Raw genomic sequence first — 18,071 nt, forward strand, 5'->3', positions numbered from 1 at the left:
GAAGGGCATCTCAGCTCTTTCCACAGTTTGGCTATTGCAGACATTGCAGAAGCATGCCTTCTTAGAGAACTAAAGCCAAGAAAGCTGAGGATTAGTCGAACTCCGCTCAGCCAAGGAAGCTGAGGCTCAGAGATGGATCAAGTCCCCTGCCCAACACCACGCTGGACTTAGCAGAGATGCAAATGCAGGTCTGGCTTCCACACGCCCTTGGTCTCTCCCTAAACTCTAGCATGGCTGGTTTCCATCCCGGACAGCAACCTCTCCATCTTTCTGTTCCAGAGTCCAGCTAAAGATGTGCTAGTTTCTTCTTTTCTCCAGATCTGGCGCTTCCTGTTTTCTGAGAAGGCATGTATGTTCCCACGCCCCTTGTCCCCACTCTGCCTCTTTCTCTCATCCCCCCGCTAACCTTCTGACACAGGGATCCTTCATGAGCCCCGGTAATCTCCCTGTGGCTCTGCTTTGGGCCCTGCTCTCACTTCTGACAAGCCTGTGTGGACCCACATTGGCCCATGTCGGCCCACAGTGGTCCCTGATGAAGAGCCGGGGTGGGGTTCCTACATGAGATCATTTTAGGTTGTTCTGTAAGAGGACATTAAATAACACTGAATCCCACAGTGAGACCTTGTGTCCCCTCTTTTTCTAACCAGCTGAATAGTTCAAGGAAGAAGGCTCAGCATAGTGCTCATCTCTACTGGACACCTCCCTGACACTTGGTAACTTCGGTTTTTTAACAAAGGTAGCAGATCTGAGCTCCTCCTTTAAAACCCTTTTGAAGGCAGCAGAATGTCGCCAAAATGCAGTGATGTTTTTAAAGTATTCATTCCAGGTTGGCTGTCTATTTTTGTAAGAGATACTTAAAAAATTTATAGGAGTAAGACAGTGTTTACTTGGAAAATACATTTATGTAAGTATAATACTATGCAAATGACAGTACAGTTTCTACCAGGTTATGTCAACTGTCATGAAAATTGTGCACACGTGTCTGACCTTCCTGCTTGCGACTGGAATGGCTTTGTGACTCCTCCTGACCGCCCCCCCCCGCCCCGTCCTCTTGCTCCTACCCTGGTTATCCACTTGTGCTGACGCGTGTCTGGAACCCTGCTGAAGATTGAGAGACCGTTATCAGGGGCTAGGATTAAGATGCCATCCACAGTTCATCCCCCACTCCATTCTGATCCAGGGCAGGCTACATACCTTGTCTGGCCCTCTGATAATCACATCTTTAAAATGGTTAACATGGTTCTGGGGAGGGAAGAATGCACATAGCTGGCTTTGATGTTCTAGTTCGGAAGACTGAATGTCTACCCTGCTCGGGTCAATACTGCTCGTGGCTACTGTTTTCCTCTGTGTTAGCACCTCTTTCCTACTTTTTCTGCCATGTGTTCTGCCCCTGCAGGGCCAAACTAAACATAATAAAGAAGGCGAAAATGGTGCTTCCCATTGTTAGAATTCTGCTTAGTGGGCTCTGTTTTGAAGGCTGTGTCCCAGATTAACCTCCCTCTAGCACACCTCATCTTAAGTATGTCTGGATGATGAGAGAAACATGTTTTTAGGTTTGGAAACTGCGCTCAGTTTCAGTAGAGACTCAGAGCCAAGAAACTGCCTTGCTCTTCAAGACGTCTCTCTTCTCCTAGATCTTTGTCTTTCTGCCTGTCTCAATGGCCTGTTTGCCATTGAGGGTCCTAGAAACAAATCCGTACATGGCACAGGGAGAGTGGGTTTGGGGGCAGGCTTAAGACCTTGCCTCCCACTCTCCATTCCTGCTGTAAGAGAGCAAGTGGATTGTTACCTCCTCTTCCAGAGGAACAAAGACCTGGAGGGGCCGTGGGACTTGCCCTCTTGGGGGTGGGTTTAAAAGGAGAAGTCTTGGCTGAGCTTGGCTGCTGGTGGTAGGAGCTGAGAACACTTGCTGATGGTGGAGTGGGGCCTGGCATCTCTGGCAGTCCCTTTATGACAAGGTCTGTTATATTTGGATTAATAAAGTGCTAGTCCAGTTTTTCCTGAGTATTTTTGAGCGGAAAGCTTTACACTGGCCAGCTCTAATAAAGATGGTAGCTCACATGTCTTCAGCATTTATACAGTGCTGAACAGAGTTCAGCCCTTTCCATACGGTATCCCCATAATCCTCACCAGCACCCTCAGAGAAGGGTAGTATTGTCCCCTATGAGGTTACTGAAGCCTGGAGAAGGCAAAGTTACTTGTCCAGGCATAGGTAGCCTTTGATTCCTTAGTATAAGCTCAAGTCTGTGTGTCTCACCCGAAGCTGCATACTTAACAGCAGAGCCAGGATGGGAACTCTACCCCTTGGAGCCTACTCAGTACCTTTTCCTGCATACTATGTTGGGTCAACCGGACTATCTTAGAAAGCCCTTTCTCTCTCTTCTTTAAATGATGCTGCTTTGGGGGAAGAAAACCAGCAAGATTTCACCCGTGTTATCTATCCATCCTAATGTATTCTTCAGAGTGGGAATGTTTTTAGGGAGCTAAATCTAATTACCCAGATGGGAATTTCTTTTAAATAACCACCTGCGCCTTCATCTGGACTTTAAAAGGATCTTGAGTCCCCACTGAGGGTCAGAGTCTGTGCTTTGTGATTTGAACGCAGGTAACAAAATATTTGATTTTGGAAGACATTCTTCATTTTACATCCTCCTTTTCTGTTCCTAGGATTATAGTTTTTATTCTGAGCTGCTGGGATGTCGGCAGAGTATAGAACAGATGTGTCTTAAGTACTGTTCTCAGGCTGACTTTATTCCCTGGGAAGAAGTCCACAGAGGGCTCTGGTTTCTCTGGGAGGCATATTCTCATTACCTCAGATAGACAGAAGTGGTGATTTAAGTTCTTTTAAGTTGAAGACTAGACGAAGAAAACTAAAATGGGAACCCACGTCTCCAGTAGGCTTGAGTTCAAGATTTTGTTCTTCCATTCTCTGTTCTAGTTTGAATCTAGCCTTTCTCTCTTTTTCTTTCTTTCTCTCTTTCTTTCAGCTCCACACCCAGTGTGAAGCCCAATGCGGGGCTCGAACTCATGACCCCGAGATCAAGAGTCAGATGCTTAACCAACTGAGCCACCCAGGTGCCCTGAATCCAGCCATTCTTAACCACATCCCTCCTTACAGAGTTTCTTTTCTCCTCCTCCTTCTCCCCCTTCCTTCCTCTTTCCCTCGCTCTCTCTCTCTCTCTCCTCCCTTCTTTTTCTTTCTGTCTCTTCTCTCCCTTTTTCTGATATAAACTCCACATTTTTTATGGTTGATTTTTCTAATCATTACTATACATTAGTGAGGGTAAAAAGATTGGACGTTGTCAGACTTGAAGGGCTGGTGCTACCCTGGATTGTAAGTTAGGTCCCTTTATAAGCAGGCCGTAAGGGGCAGGCTTAATACACTGCTTTTATAAGTCGCGCCTTCAGAGTTATTGGATTCCTTAAGTTACCTGCCACAGAGAACTGGTCATCAGTTTGAGCCCTGTAACAGTCAGATTTAGTAGCAAACAGTAAAGAGAGCCCTGTCAGAAAGAGCCCTTTGTCGTAAGGCTTAAGGATCAGTGGTTCACTGGCCTCAGGTGGAAATCTGTCCAGTGCCCGGAGGTAGGAGACCTGGATTCGCTTCCAACTGGAACTAATCAGCTCTGTCGCTTGGAGAAAGTCGCTCACCTTTGTGCGGATCTCCGCATTTGGAAAATGGGATCAGTCTCTCTCCAATATACTCAATTTAAGGCTTTTAAAAATATTTTAAAGTGCTGTAAATAATTTGAATGGAATCAATATAACTAATATTTAGGAGTGTTTACTGTGTGTTAGTTATTTGATATGTGCGTGTGCGCGCACACACACACATGCGCGCACACACACACACCCATGCACACACGCTTTCCCCCCTCATTTATTCCTGGCAGCCACACTGTGAAGTGAGCTAGGTATTATTATCCACTCTGAGCTCATAAAAACTGAAGTTCTGGGGGGTTAAATCCTAACTCAAGATCACACACCTCATTAAGTGGTCCACCTGATTCTCTCAGCCATGGGAGAAGCCAGCTGGACCCAGCTTGGCCTGCTGGAATGCCTGGCGCCTCACTGGCCTCCAAGACCTCACCATACTCAGCCCTTGGCAGCAGAGTAGGACCCAAGGCAGTCAGAGTCCTTGGTTATTTTAGGCTCTGAATAGCTTTATTTGGGGTTCCAGATGATCCCAGTGTGCTCTAGAGATACCATCATTCTTTGTATATATCATCACATGAGAAACCTTGCTAGATGTCCAGACTAGACCATTTCACCTCTTCGGGCATCAGCTCATGGATTCTGGACACCGTCAGCGGCTGGGAATGGAAAATGAAGAGCCCTACAGGGACCCATTCACCAGTCCTTTCTAACATCATGGAGGATGACTTTTAATCATAGATGGCAGTTCTCTTTGTCTTGTGGGTTTTCAAGCCTAGCGTGTGTTCCTTTATAGGGCTGGTCTGTGAACTCACAGGCAAGCATATTTTGTAACCAGTAACATTTGGTTTTATGTAACCTGGGGGTGGTCAGTTGTTCTGCTGTTCTTCAAGGCCAAACCCAAGGCTTGCCTTTCAGACTTTCCTGTGTCTGATGAGTTTGCCTAGGCTACCCTTTGTAGTGGATCCCACATGCATGGAAGGAGTTAAAATTAATGAAGTAGTTTTACAAACCCCCCCTTTTTTTTAAATAAAGATTTTATTTATTTATTTGAGAGAGAATGAGACAGAGAGAGAGCATGAGAGGGGGGAGGGTCAGAGGGAGAAGCAGACTCCCTGCTGAGCAGGGAGCCCGATGCGGGACTTGATCCCGGGACTCCAGGATCACGACCTGAGCCGAAGGCAGTCGCTCAACCAACTGAGCCACCCAGGTGCCCCTACAAACCCCTTTAATAAAAGGTAGGGGACAAGCTGGGGACCTCCAGGGATGGCATTTGTTCAAGCTCTATGAATTGAGGTTTGGATATCTCTGGTCTGCATGACGAAAAGAAATAATATGAATACTATAGCTGTCCATAGAGCAAGAGTCTTGTTACTCCTATCTCTGAAACTTACACCAGGCCTGTAATTCATATCTGTGCTCTATCTATTTAGATTCCTGACTATTGAGCCAGAGGTGTATTTAATTAGCATTTGAAGAGTTTCCAATGATGCCATCTCAATGATGTCAATTCCACTTGGCTCACCTCTTAGTACGTACCATGGGCCTGAGATAGTTTTTGCCCCTCTGCTGATATTTGATGCTTGTTGAAGGAGGTAATGATCACAGCAGTTGTTCCCTAGGCTAGATGTTCCCTAGGCAGGAGGGTGGTCGTATTTCATACCTGGGCTCACTACAGGCAGCAGCTGGCCCCTTTCCACGAAGCCGTTTTACTTCAGTTCTTTGCTAGGAAGATAAAGAACATCAGAAGAGCACTGAGCTATTAGAGGGAAACTGTATAGTTACCAGGACTATTATTATGAAGCTTCTGCTGCCTCCCTAGACACAGAACTGTGCCTGGGACACACAGAACCCTGGTTTCTGGTTCTGGTCTCTTCCTTGCTGCTGGGCTGGCTGATGGCTGCATGAGAGCCATTTGTGGAGTTTATGAAGTACAATTTGGTGGCCTAGAGCTGGGCCTGGGAATCCATAGTCTCCTAATGTGCACCCTAGTTTGGGAAGCACAGCCCCGGGATTGCCTCATATAATTTTGCAATTACTGTTAAAACAGTAGTCCAGTTTTCTGGCCACATCACATAGTTTTGTGACTCAGATGGCCCTTCCATCACAATGACATGCTACAGCGTCCTGTGTCCCACCCTTCACCCATCTGTTTTACCAATATTTAACAGCTGTCTAGGATGGGCTCCAGGAATGAAGGTAAAAAAGATCAAAAGATACATGATCCCAAGACCAAAGGAATCTTTGCTCTAGTCAGGAGACAGTGGAACAGGAAACCAGCTATTCTAAAACAATAGAGTTGTTTGAACTAAATTGCAAGGAGAGCAGGTGGAATTTGCTGGCAAGTCAGGTAATGCATCCTACAGGAGAAACCCTTCGACTGGAGGCTTGCAAAGGAGAGGGTGGTCGTCAGAAGCCACATGAACATGGGAGAGGGCAGAGGGAACTTTGTTGCAAAGGCTTAGTGGCCACAGAGCCTGCTACATGACAATAACTACACGTTTCTTACTTTGCCATGGTATGAAACACGAGGCCATACATGATGGAAATGAGGACGGGCCTACGGACTAACGCCAGATCGGGAGGGGCTTGTGGATCACGTGTGGTGGGACTTCGCAGTTGATGTCATTCGCGCATCTTCCTTGCAGCATATATGGGGGTTTTCCTGGGTGCCTTATTGATCTGTATCTCGTTCAGAGCCTCTCCCCTGACAGTATGGCGTGATGAAATCTCTTAGTCTCATGTAATCCCTGGGAAGTGGGAGGAACTAAGTGGCACTTTGTTGTATCCCATATGGATGCCTAGCCTCAATTCTCAGTTTCTGGCCTTGTTCACACCCTTTTATTTCTGAAGCCACAAGTCAGCCTGTTTGTGGGCTTCCTCCCGCATTAAACTGATGTCCTTTTTGAAAGCCAGTTGCCTGCCTTGCCACCTTCATCTCTGCAAGAGATCTACGTGATCTTCCCCACAAAGGCCTCTTTCCGCCTCTGTTTGAACAAGCCCACTCCCCTATAGTTTGTGACACTTGATACGGTTTTACGTTGTTTTATTTGTTTTGGGTTGACTTTCTTTTTTCTTGATTGCCAAATATCCCCTTTTGGTTTCATGAAAGCAGTGGCATGGTATGACTCATTCACAACTGGATCCTCTCTATGTATTTAGTCATACATATTAAATAATTACTTGCTGGATGAGTGGATAGATGAACAATGGATGGATGGATGGATGGATGGATGGATGGATGGATGGGTGAGCAGATGGAGTTGAAGTCTGTAATTTGAATTCTTAACAAAATGCAACGTACCATTCTCTTCTCAAGCTGTTCCACTCAGCCAGGCTCCTTTCTGGATTTCCCTTCTCCCTCAGGAACCAGCAAAGCGGCATCTACCCTTCATGCTGCAGTCCAAACTCCATTCATTCTTTTAATGAAATCTGTGATATTGGAAGCTGACTCTGATTGGTTCCTCTCTTGAAATATATGAACTATATGTTTATATTTTCTTTTTTAAAGATTTTATTTATTTGAGAGAGAGAGACAGCATGAGAGAGAGAGTGAGCACGAGTGGGGGGGAATGGCAGAGGGAGAGGGAGAAGCAGACCCCCCACTAGTGGGAAACCCGACACTGGGATTGATGCCAGGACCCCAGGATCATGACCTGAGCTGAAGGAAGATGCTTAACTGACTGAGCCTCCCAGGCGCCCCTATATTTTCTTAATAACCTTGGAGTGTATGTGCATTGTTTCCAGTTGGATCACTTATCCAAAGTTCATCTAAGCTATAATTTTTTAAAAAGACTTTAATTATAAGAAAGGCAAATTTTTTTTCATAATAAAGGCAACAAACACATTTCAGAAAATGTGAGTTTAATGAAGCAAATATGAATCCTGCATAATTTCTCCACCTTGGGTTAAATACTATAGAATACTATAGCTATTTTGTCTTTTTTCCATTCACTGCTTTTCCCACACATTCTACAACCTTGTGTGCACATGTTCATACATGTGTAAATATCCTGAATTTTAAACATAACGTGATCCTCACATCATTATAAAGACTTTCAGAGGCTGTTTCATTGTATGATCCCAAGTTCCATTTTTGAGAATCACTGTTGAGCCCCAACGGGGTGCTAGGCACTGAGGTATATATTGTATACCCCTTTAAATATTTACTGCTTACTGAGCCAGGGAAGATAATACAAAGAGTGTCTTCCCTCAAGTAGTGATGTTTCTGAGTGGCTATGGTAGGTTGTAGAAGCAAGATGTGAAACTGTAGAATAATCTGAATTCAGGGCAAACGTGAAAGACTGGATCCCCAATATACCCAGTTCAAACACTAGTGCATTGAGCACACAGATGTATTAAGTAAATGTGTTCCTCCTAGACCTCTAGAACAGTGAGCTGGGAAAACCTTGGCAGACCACTCTTCTCTGAATTCCTAGCTGTGAGAATGACTTATGTTTGTATTCTTTTCTAGAGTGACCGTCTTCTTATCAAGGGCGGTAGAATTGTCAACGATGATCAGTCCTTTTATGCTGATATTTACATGGAAGATGGCTTAATAAAGTAAGTATGTAGAACCTTATTTTTTTTTTTTAAAGATTTTATTTATTGATTTGACAGAGACACAGCGAGAGAGGGAACACAAGCAGGGGGAGTGGGAGAGGGAGAAGCCGGCTTCCCGCTGAGCAGGGAGCCCGATGCGGGGCTCGATCCCAGGACCCTGAGATCATGACCTGAGCCGAAGGCAGATGCTTAATGGCTGAGCCACCCAGGCACCCCTAGAACCTTATTTTTATCTTTTTGTACTTCCTTTCTTCATTAGAGGCTCAGAAAGAAGCTTGCTTCTTTTTTGCTTCGTAGACCTTTGATTCTTTGTGTTTCATTTCTTCTTCTCCTTAAAAATGAGTCTTTATTTTTTTTAAAGATTTATTTGAGAGAGAGAAAGAGAGAGTGCACAGGGGGAGGGGCTGAGGAAGAGGGAGAGAATCCTCAAACAGACTCCCTGCTGAGCATGAAGCCCGATATGAGGCTTCATCTCAGGACCCTGAGATCATGACCTGAGCTGAAACCAAGAGTTGGACGCTCGACTGACTGAGCCACCCAGGTGCCCCAAAGTGAATCTTTATTTTAACCCTTCGTTCTGGATGCACATAATCCCTTAAAATGGGAGCTAGCCTTACTTTATATGAGTCTTGTGAATGAAGTGAGAAATCTGAATTCAATCAACCAAATGATGCTGCGGGCCCCTTTGTGCAAACTATATTGATGGGCACTCTATGCATCTTAGAGAAGTGGAAGATGTGACTGTTGTCCTTGAGTTTATTGAAAAAATGTGCACAAAATGACAGCACCCTAAAAATATAAGGCCTTGTGCAGTTGGTGTCAAAGGAGTTCAAGTGAAGATAAATGCACAGAAAGGAGAAATCCCTTCAGAGGGTAGTGTGGGGCTGGAGAGGGCATTTGAATTGAGCCTTCGCTTAGGTAGAACCTAGGTGGGCCGAGCGCAGATGGGACATGCATCTCAGACAAGATTTTCAAATAGATATTTCAGGGATGTACACTTACCTTACAAAATGATTTGTTATTGGGTGCCCGTAAGTGGTGCAGCCGCGTTCCCTTTTTGTGCAGGTTCCCTACGTAGTAACCCGTGAAAGAGGATTTGGTCTACACATAGCCTTTCATTACAGAGAGCCAGATATGCCCCCACGTTGAAAAGATACTGTGTGAGATCGGTGTATCCAATCCATCTTATTAGCCATCCCTGGCCTTGTTCAGTTTGTGTTTACATTATCTAAACTCATTGGCTCGTGTGAGATTCTGGCCATAGTGGATCTCTTCGTTATCTTTGAAGACTTGGCTTAGATAGAACTTTCTGTAGGTGGCTATTCCTTGTCAGCCCCCAAATCTAGGCTGGTTTCCCTTCTATGAGCCTTCAAAACCCCTTGTGCTTTTCTCAGTCACAGCGGTTCTGACACTGTTGGGCACTCTGAAGGCAAGCACCGTGTCCTGTTCATCTCCATATCTGAGCACTTAACCCAGTACTTAGCACGGAGAGACTTTTACAAGAGCTACCTTTTAGTGACATTGTAGCATGTGCCGGGCACTGTTAAATGTTTTACATGCCTCATTTCCTTTAATCTGCTGGCAATTCCAGGAAGCAAGTACTATTACTACCTTTTTCTCAGATGAGGAGAAAGAGGAACATAGGGAGGAAGTAACTTGCTAACGATCAACATATTAATCAAGTACATTGAATGAATGAATGAGTGAATGAATAAATAAACATGCATGAATGGAGATACTCTTGTTTAGTCGCCTTACCTACATAAACACTTTTACTTTTTTTTTTTTTAAAGGTTTTATTTATTTATTTGACAGAAAGAGAGAGCGAGAGAGGGAACACAAGCAGGGGGAGCGGGAGAGGGAGAAGCAGGCTTCCCACCGAGCAGGGAGCCCAATGTGGGGCTCGATCCCAGGACCCTGGGATCATGACCTGAGCCGAAGGCAGACGCTTAACGACTGAGCCACCCAGGCGCCCCCATAAACACTTTTTCATATTAGAAATAGGAAAAATGGAAACAGTAGGCAAGCTAACCAGTGTGAAACAAGAATTTCTTCAAAAGATAAGCCCCAAATGATCTTATATTTTTCTCTTACTAAAAAATTATTGTATATTGTCAGCTCTCTTTGGAGATAGCAAGTTCCCTCATTTAGAGATTTTCAGAGATGGAAAAAAAAAAGTAGTACCTAGTAGTCCTTCCTCATTTCAGAGCTCATGACGGGCATCACTAATTGATCACAGCACTTCTCACAGTTGAGCCTTAAATACAGGCTCAGAATCCATCTTCACACAGTGAGTCAGGCATCTACTTCCAGAGATGCCGTCTCTATTAGAATAGAGGAGAAGGCTGCTTGCCAGGGATGTCATAGAAGGGATGTAACCATCAGATGTGTGTGGTGGTGGTGGAGAGAAGAGTGGATTAACAGGATCTTCATCCAATTCTGACATTTTCTGTACCTTTAGAAACATTCTGAAATCACAGAGCATAAAAACAGAAATAATTCCCTCCAGTTGTTACATGGCTATTTGTCCATCTGTGAAGGTTTATGGAGTGTCTGCTGTTGGGAAGGTGGTTGTCTAAGGCACGGGACCCATGCTATGTCACATGCTATGGTGACTGTCATTGGGACCCACATCTTCCCCCAGGACCTTACAGTCTTTTAAGGGGACTGAGATATCTGTATTTATGCAAAGGGCATAACATTACCGGATATTATCTGTAACAAGGGTTAAAGTAAGAGTAGATGAGATTCAGGGGGAAGGAGTGTGCTATGTGGGATTAGCATGGTTATTAATTATCATAGCTGATGCTTACTGAATTTTCCTGTGCCTAGCAGGGTTCTGTGGGCTTAACACATACTAACACTTAATCTACATGACAGATCTATGGAGGAAGCATTTTTATTACATTTTACAGAGGACGGAATTAAGACACAGTGAGGTTAAGCAACTTGGCTAAGGTCGTAAAGCTAGTAACGAGCAGAGCCAGGATTATGAACCCACACAGTCTGCATCCAGGGCAGATCTCTACTCTTAGTTATTAGACCTGGCTGTCAGTTGGGATTTGACCAAGGAGGGGAGGTGGAAGCCAAGCCTTCAAGGATTCACGTGACCTTAAGTGGCTCCGTGGAGAAAAAGTGGGAAGGCATTTCTGTTTCAGACATGGTATTCCACTCGTTTTCAAAACTGGCGGAAACACACAAGCAGACACACACACGGGCTGGGTAACTAACTCTTCATGCCCTGGGTTCTCAGTTTGCCTCAGAGGAGGATCAGGGAGGGAGAAAAATGGGAACATGGTGGCCTGTATCTGGACTCTGATGGAAGTATAATCAGAGGCTGCATTTTTTCCACAGCGTGTTTTGAATTGTGGTGGCTCTGGAATGGCCCAGTGGGGCTGTGGTGAAGTTGAACTCTTAGAGATGTCAGGAATACTTTATTTTAGTGGCAGAACTTAGATTTTGGAAGGCCGGTGGTGGACTTCTTACTGTCCCGACAGGGAGTCTGTCTGGGCTGGCTGTGAACAAGAGGGGAACGTGTTCGTGCCACTGGTAGTGGGGTACCGCTCTCCCCAACGTAGGACGTGTATAATAGTAATGTCAAGGCTTGTGAATCTTAAGTCTCCCCAGAATTAACTGGCCATTTAAACCAAGGGTGTGAAGTCACCTATAAACCAAGCAACATCAGGCAGTCTGTAAGGTAACATTTGGCCAGGAGTAGTTGTCTCTCACTTGACTGGTGTAGGTAGTGTGTCTCTGGAGTACTCATCAGCTTCCTCCCCACCCGAATCCCCTTTCTTCCTCCCGGGGATGCGCCGAAGCTTCCTGGGCGAAGCTGTGTCTGGTAGAGGTTGTCTGCACGACCTTCCTTGGCTTGATGCTTCTGCTGAGACGTCCCCAGCTGGGCGTCTGCGTCTCCGGCTTCCTCCTTTGAATCTGCCTTTGGCTGTGATTGACAGATAAGTTATCAGGGAAGAGTGGAATTGGGAGTGAAGACTGACATACAAAATTACCCCTGCAGATTCCTCTTGTTAGGAAGACAGATGGACTCACTGAAGAGGATAGCTAAGTTCACATACGTATTCTCTAGATGATTCATTACTTCCTTCAGTCTCTCCTAATGGTTCATTATTTTACATTCTCTTAATTCTTTTCCAGATGTTACACTCCACCCTTCACTCAGATAAAGAACAAAATGAAAGGGATGCCAAAAACACCTATTTTAAAAAAAAATATTTCTTACACACCCTATATTGTAGACACTGTCCATCCCCTGGGGTTGCAGCACTGAGCCAGGACCCACGGTTCCACCAAGCAGCAGATCAGCTGCTTTTGTGTCTATAAAAGTTGTTTTCCGCGTGTACGCCTGTCTTCATTTGTTTCTAGATTGTTAAGCTTGCAGGTCATTTGCAAAGACCACTCTAAGCATGTCTAAAATCCTTACAATACTATGTTTGTCTTCAAAGTGGCTCTTTTAAATGACCAGTTGCTTCCCTGTCTCACCAGGCAAATCGGAGACAATCTGATTGTCCCTGGAGGAGTGAAGACCATCGAGGCCAATGGGAAGATGGTGATCCCTGGAGGCATCGATGTCCACACTCACTTCCAGATGCCATACAAGGGAATGACCACAGTGGATGACTTCTTCCAAGGGACAAGGGCTGCCTTAGCTGGGGGCACCACCATGATCAGTGAGTCGCCCGACCCTACACGCTCCTGGTCCCAACAATGACTGGTTCCACTGACGGCTTAACCCCTGAGCTCTCTGGCAATAGCTTGTACATGCCTCTCGGTTCAGTGTACAGCTCTTCTACCTGATGGGACCTGAGGACAGCAGGTGGTAGTGGGGACCCTGACAGCTCCCTGACATTGCCTAGATGAGATTCACGAGGCTCTCGGCCAGGAAAACAGCTGTCCTCTCTTGTCCCTGAGAGCAGGGGCTGGGTGTGCAGTGGGTGGGGAATCAGCAATCATCTGTGGGCCGGACACCGAGGAAAGTGTGGAGATGGGCCATACGTTATTTAGCACTTCCAGCTCGGGCCTGAGGCAGGAGGGGGCAGAGAGCACAGGCAGAGCAGTGTGAATGGGGTTCAGCATCCCCGAGAGGGGAAGGTAGTGGGGACCTGCCCTGCTTGAAACTCGTGGGCTTCGGTGGCATTGACTGGTACCTGGTCTGCTCTGTCTCTTGACCAATTCCTAGCTGAAGATGAGGCAAGCGGTGGGGGTGGTTTCCTTTGTTTTTTGTTTCTGTTTTCTTTCTTTCTTTCTTTTTTTTTTTTTCTGGGAACTATTGCAATTCCAGAGAAACCTAGGGAGTTGCGTGCCATTGGATTACGGAACAGATAGCATTCCAGGGCAGTCCTTCCTGTCCCAAAGGAATCCCAAGGAATTGGGTCCCATCCCAGTCCTGGGACTAAGCTTGGTCAGCAAGAGCACTGTTTATTTTACCACTGTATACACCCATCCAAGAACACAGAACAGCCTGAGCTGTGGAGTTGCTCCTTGTCTTTTGCCTCCTTTTGACGGGAGCACTAGCAAGGTTGAGCTCCAGCAAGTTGGGTGTGGAAGCCCAGGAAAATTGCATCAAGGCCGTAAAAGGTGCAATTCAGGGAGACCAAAGCTTTTCTGCAGCCAAAGGGAGGAAGCCAGCTGACTTCTCAGCGGCTGCCTGCCCACAGAAGCCCTGGTGTAGGTCCAGACGTCAGTGATGCGGCTCCTTGCGTCTGCTTTCTGATAAGCACACGTGGGCTGCCTGCGGTAGGAGGCCGAGGAAGTGAGTGATCTTGGTTTGGCTCTCTGCCTTCCGGGCAGGGAGTTGGACCTGTTCAGTGTCCGGGGAGTGTGTGTTGTGCTTGGTCCTCTAGGTTAGGGAAGGAGCTAGAGGGAAGGCAGAGTTGCAGGTGATGAGAGAAAACCATACCAAGAAACCCAAAGCTGTACATGTCCTTCGTAGATAATTTAAGACCCTGGATATGCAGCAAGAGAAGGAAACCCAGAAAGCCCACATCCCTGTTACAGTTTGGCTATAGTTTCCTTCCTATGAAGCAGAAACAGGATCGTAATAGATGTACTGTGTCTTAGTGGTGTTTTAGTGTATCATTTCACTAAATAATCTAGGCATGGATGTCTTTTCATTCATTTCTTTCTTTTTTTTTTTTTTAAAGATTTTATTTATTTATTTGACAGAGAGAGACACAGCGAGAGAAGGAACACAAGCAGGGGGAGAGGGAGAGGGAGAAGCAGGCGTCCCGCGGAGCAGGGAGCCCGATGCGGGGCTCGATCCCAGGACCCTGGGGTCATGACCTGAGCCGAAGGCAGACGCTTAACGACTGAGCCACCCAGGCGCTCCTCCATTCATTTATTTTCATTCCACTACAGCATTTAAAATGGGTGCCTAATAATCCATCTTATGAAGGTGTATTTATTATTTAGCCAAACTTCTCTATTGTTAAAGATTTTGATGGTTTCCAATTTTTCACTTACGTAAACATATAAATAATGTTTGCAGTGGCAAACATCTTCAGCACCCACATTTTGCAAACAGCGTGTTTATTTCCTTGGGAATAATTCTTAGGCACAGGAATAATCATTGAGTTAAGGTATGAAAAATATCAAGATTTTTGATGTGTATTTCAAAATCGTTCGTAGGAACATTGTACCAATTTGCACTTCCCCTCAGCCGCCCAAGGGAGCTATGGGAGTGGTACTATTGTCTTATCCCCCGAACGTCAATGTCATCCTACTGAACAGTGCTGCCCACGGTTGCAGGTGCTGCAGGAGTAGATTGGGCCTCAAAAGAAAACATATTCTTTCTTTTTTTTTTTAAGATTTTATTTATTTATTCTAAGGGGAGGAGCAGAGGGAGAAGGACAACCAGACTCAGAGCTGAGCCCACTGCGGGGCTCCATCTCAGGACCCCAAGATCATGACCTGAGCCGAAAGCAAGAGTCGGACGCTTAACCGACTGAGCCACCCAGGCGCCCCAAGTAAAAATATTCTTGACAAAAAGTTGACATGGAAATAAGATCTGTGGGCCGAGCATAGGTTCGTGACACTGGCTCTTTGCTGCGGCAGGAAGCACAAGGATGTCACTGTCCTGTTACCTGACATCACTTTAATTCCCCTCTTTCCACCTTAAAAGGGAGTCTGACTTGCTTTACTAGCAGTGACCTCCCCTAATACTGGTAATAACGGCACATAGTAGGCACGCATTGACATGACTGAGCACTTACTACGTGCCAGGCATCAGGTGAGATACTTTTCATGCATTTTGCCGTTTAATCATACAACAAAATTAGAAGGAAGGGACTATGACATTCCACCCTCTACCCCACTGAGCGCCGATTGCACGGATGAGCAAACTGGGGTTTAGAGAAGGTAGTAGTTCGTCCAAGTGCAACAGGGGTGAGTGACAGGTAAGTGATCAGCGGTCTGGAAACGGCCAGGGAACGCTTTCTAAGGTGAACTCCATGCTCAGGACATAGAGGCTTTGCAGCCTTAGCTCAGCGAGCCGGAGCAGGCCTGTTCAGAGGGGAACAGAGGCGGTGTCAGTGACTTACCCATCTGGGGCCTCTGTCATTCAGTTGACCACGTGGTGCCCGAGCCCGAGGCCAGCCTGACAGAGGCTTATGAGAAGTGGCGAGAGTGGGCAGATGGGAAGAGCTGTTGCGACTATGCCTTGCACGTGGACATCACCCACTGGAACGACAGCGTCAAGCAGGAGGTGCAGAACCTCATCAAGGACAAAGGTGAGCCCCCATGTGCCCTCCTGCCTTCTCCTGGCTCGGAGCCCGGAACCTCGTGCGTGAGTGCTAGGTGAGGGGTTCCGCTGCGTTCCAGGCACTTGGTGTATGCCAGCTCACTCCGTATACAGGATCCACATAATAGGGGTGATTATCCTCAGTTCGCAGATGGAGAGCCTGAGGCTCAGAATAAGTGGCCCAGGATCACAGAGCTAGTTAGCAGAAGATGTACCCAAAATCTGGGCTCTTCACCTCAGGCAACACTGCCCATTTGGCAGAGGAAGAAACTGAGGCCAGGAGAGGTTAGCATCTTATGGAAGGTCATACAGCTACGAAATATGAGTTCGGAATTTTTAACCTTTGTAACTTGCACTCCAAAGATCAAACCATTACAGTTCTCAAACAGTGGCATCCTCAGAAAAGGCTACGGCATTTGTGGGAACGAAGATGTGTTCGTACTCAGGCTAGGAGCTTAGGACATGGAAATGTGGGTGTCCTCTCAGTGAGTACATGATTTAGGTTTCCCTGGTCGTCTTAGATTCTTCTGTTCTCTGCTTCCTTCTCCCTTCTGATCATTAGATATTTCGCGTACACGCAGTACCCCCCATACACACACACAGACACGCAGTGTGCTCGGCATCATAACGTGGCCTGGGGGATTTAGGGAAGCATAAGGTATGGTTTCTGCTGAGCATCCAAGGCAAGAGGAAGCAGACCAGTGAAGAGCAACAGGATAAATGCCACAGGGTGCAGAATATTGTTGTAATAGTAATAGCATTATACTAATTTCATTACAATCACGGTACTAATACTAACGTAACAACATGCATTGTTATAACACTAACTTGATAGTACTATTCTCAGTGAGCTGCCTGGATGCAGATGCCGGAGTGCAGTGGAAAAGAGTGAGCTCTGGGTGGCAGGGGAGAGTCTGGGCTCCCAGACGATGAGTTTTCCATTCCCTGTCCCTCCTCACCTGACGAGCTCTGCCCAGACATTCCTGATCCAGGATATGAAATTATAACCCCATCCTTTCTTGTGATTCCTTTCACACTGCACATCTCAACTGGGGTAGAAAATGGAAGGGCTTTAACACCCACTTGCCTTCCAAAGGGCCCAGGTCATTCCGCAGATGACGCAGAGGCTTATGGGAAGGGTAATGTTGGGAAAAGCTGGCCCGAGCTGAACCACTCTGGGTAGGGAAGTTCTCACATTACAACCCACTTTTGGCCTGGAACGCTGTGGGCTGAGATGGCCCTAATGGTTGGAGACCAAAATTATCCTCCTTTCCTCAAAATGACTCTCTGTTCCCCAGCCCTACCTATTTATATAAATTACTGCATTAATAGTCTGTTTGGGGGTGAAAAATTAAAGAGCTCTTTCCCTATAGCCCTTACAGCTTAGATATTTAAGCACACGGTGCACCTTGACTTCTGCCCCTTAGGTCCGTTAGTTCCCCGAGGATATGGTCTCCGTCCTAGATGCAGCCCCCCCCCTGCCCCCAGCACAGGCTCTAGTGTGCAGTAGGCATTCCTTAAGTGGCGAAATAAACCCATCCCGGAGCTCCATTAATGAAACTCAAATATGGTGGCAGGTCTGGTGCTGAGACTTTGGTATCTGTTGTCTCATTTAACGTTTCCAACTGCCTTAGGAAGCAGGCTCTTGTCATTTTTCCATTTTACAGGTGAGGACACCAAGAGGTGAGGTATTCCAAGCTCACTGAACTAGTATGTGTTGCTGCCCCCGATTCTCGGTGGTGCATACTGCCTCGAGCAACGGCCAAGCTTACTGACCCTCTGGGCTGGGGAATGGGGGCAGGGGGGGCAAGACAGAGGTGCAGCAGAGCCCATTCTGCTGTGACGCCACGTAGGCACGGCTGCTTTTGCACATGAGGAGAGGACGGAGAATGGGAAGCATCTGCTTTATATTGGACAAGCGCCTGTAATGCACTTGGACCCCATGGGCGACGGGAGCAAAGGAAGGAGAGCGGTCGTGCTAATGTTGTCGTCTTCCTGTTTTCCCTCCCTTCCCTCTTGCAGGGGTTAACTCCTTCATGGTTTACATGGCCTATAAGGATTTGTATCAAGTGTCCAACACAGAGGTAACAAGCCATTG

At 46.3% G+C, this 18,071-nt stretch overlaps 1 protein-coding gene across 2 annotated transcripts in view; it reads left to right on the forward strand.

The window, feature by feature from the left end:
* Positions 1 to 18,071, forward strand: part of DPYSL3 (dihydropyrimidinase like 3) — a 109,187-nt gene that overhangs the window by 71,593 nt on the left and 19,523 nt on the right. For both annotated transcript variants that reach the window (XM_036065730.2, XM_036065731.2), the window contains exons 2-5: positions 8,129 to 8,217; positions 12,721 to 12,905; positions 15,798 to 15,962; positions 17,996 to 18,057. In XM_036065730.2, coding sequence (XP_035921623.1) covers positions 8,129 to 8,217; positions 12,721 to 12,905; positions 15,798 to 15,962; positions 17,996 to 18,057 — 501 coding nt within the window. The remainder of the gene's footprint in view (positions 1 to 8,128; positions 8,218 to 12,720; positions 12,906 to 15,797; positions 15,963 to 17,995; positions 18,058 to 18,071) is intronic.

This window comes from Halichoerus grypus, chromosome 2, assembly GCF_964656455.1.
Source record: "Halichoerus grypus chromosome 2, mHalGry1.hap1.1, whole genome shotgun sequence".
NCBI classification, from domain to species: Eukaryota; Metazoa; Chordata; class Mammalia; order Carnivora; family Phocidae; genus Halichoerus; species Halichoerus grypus.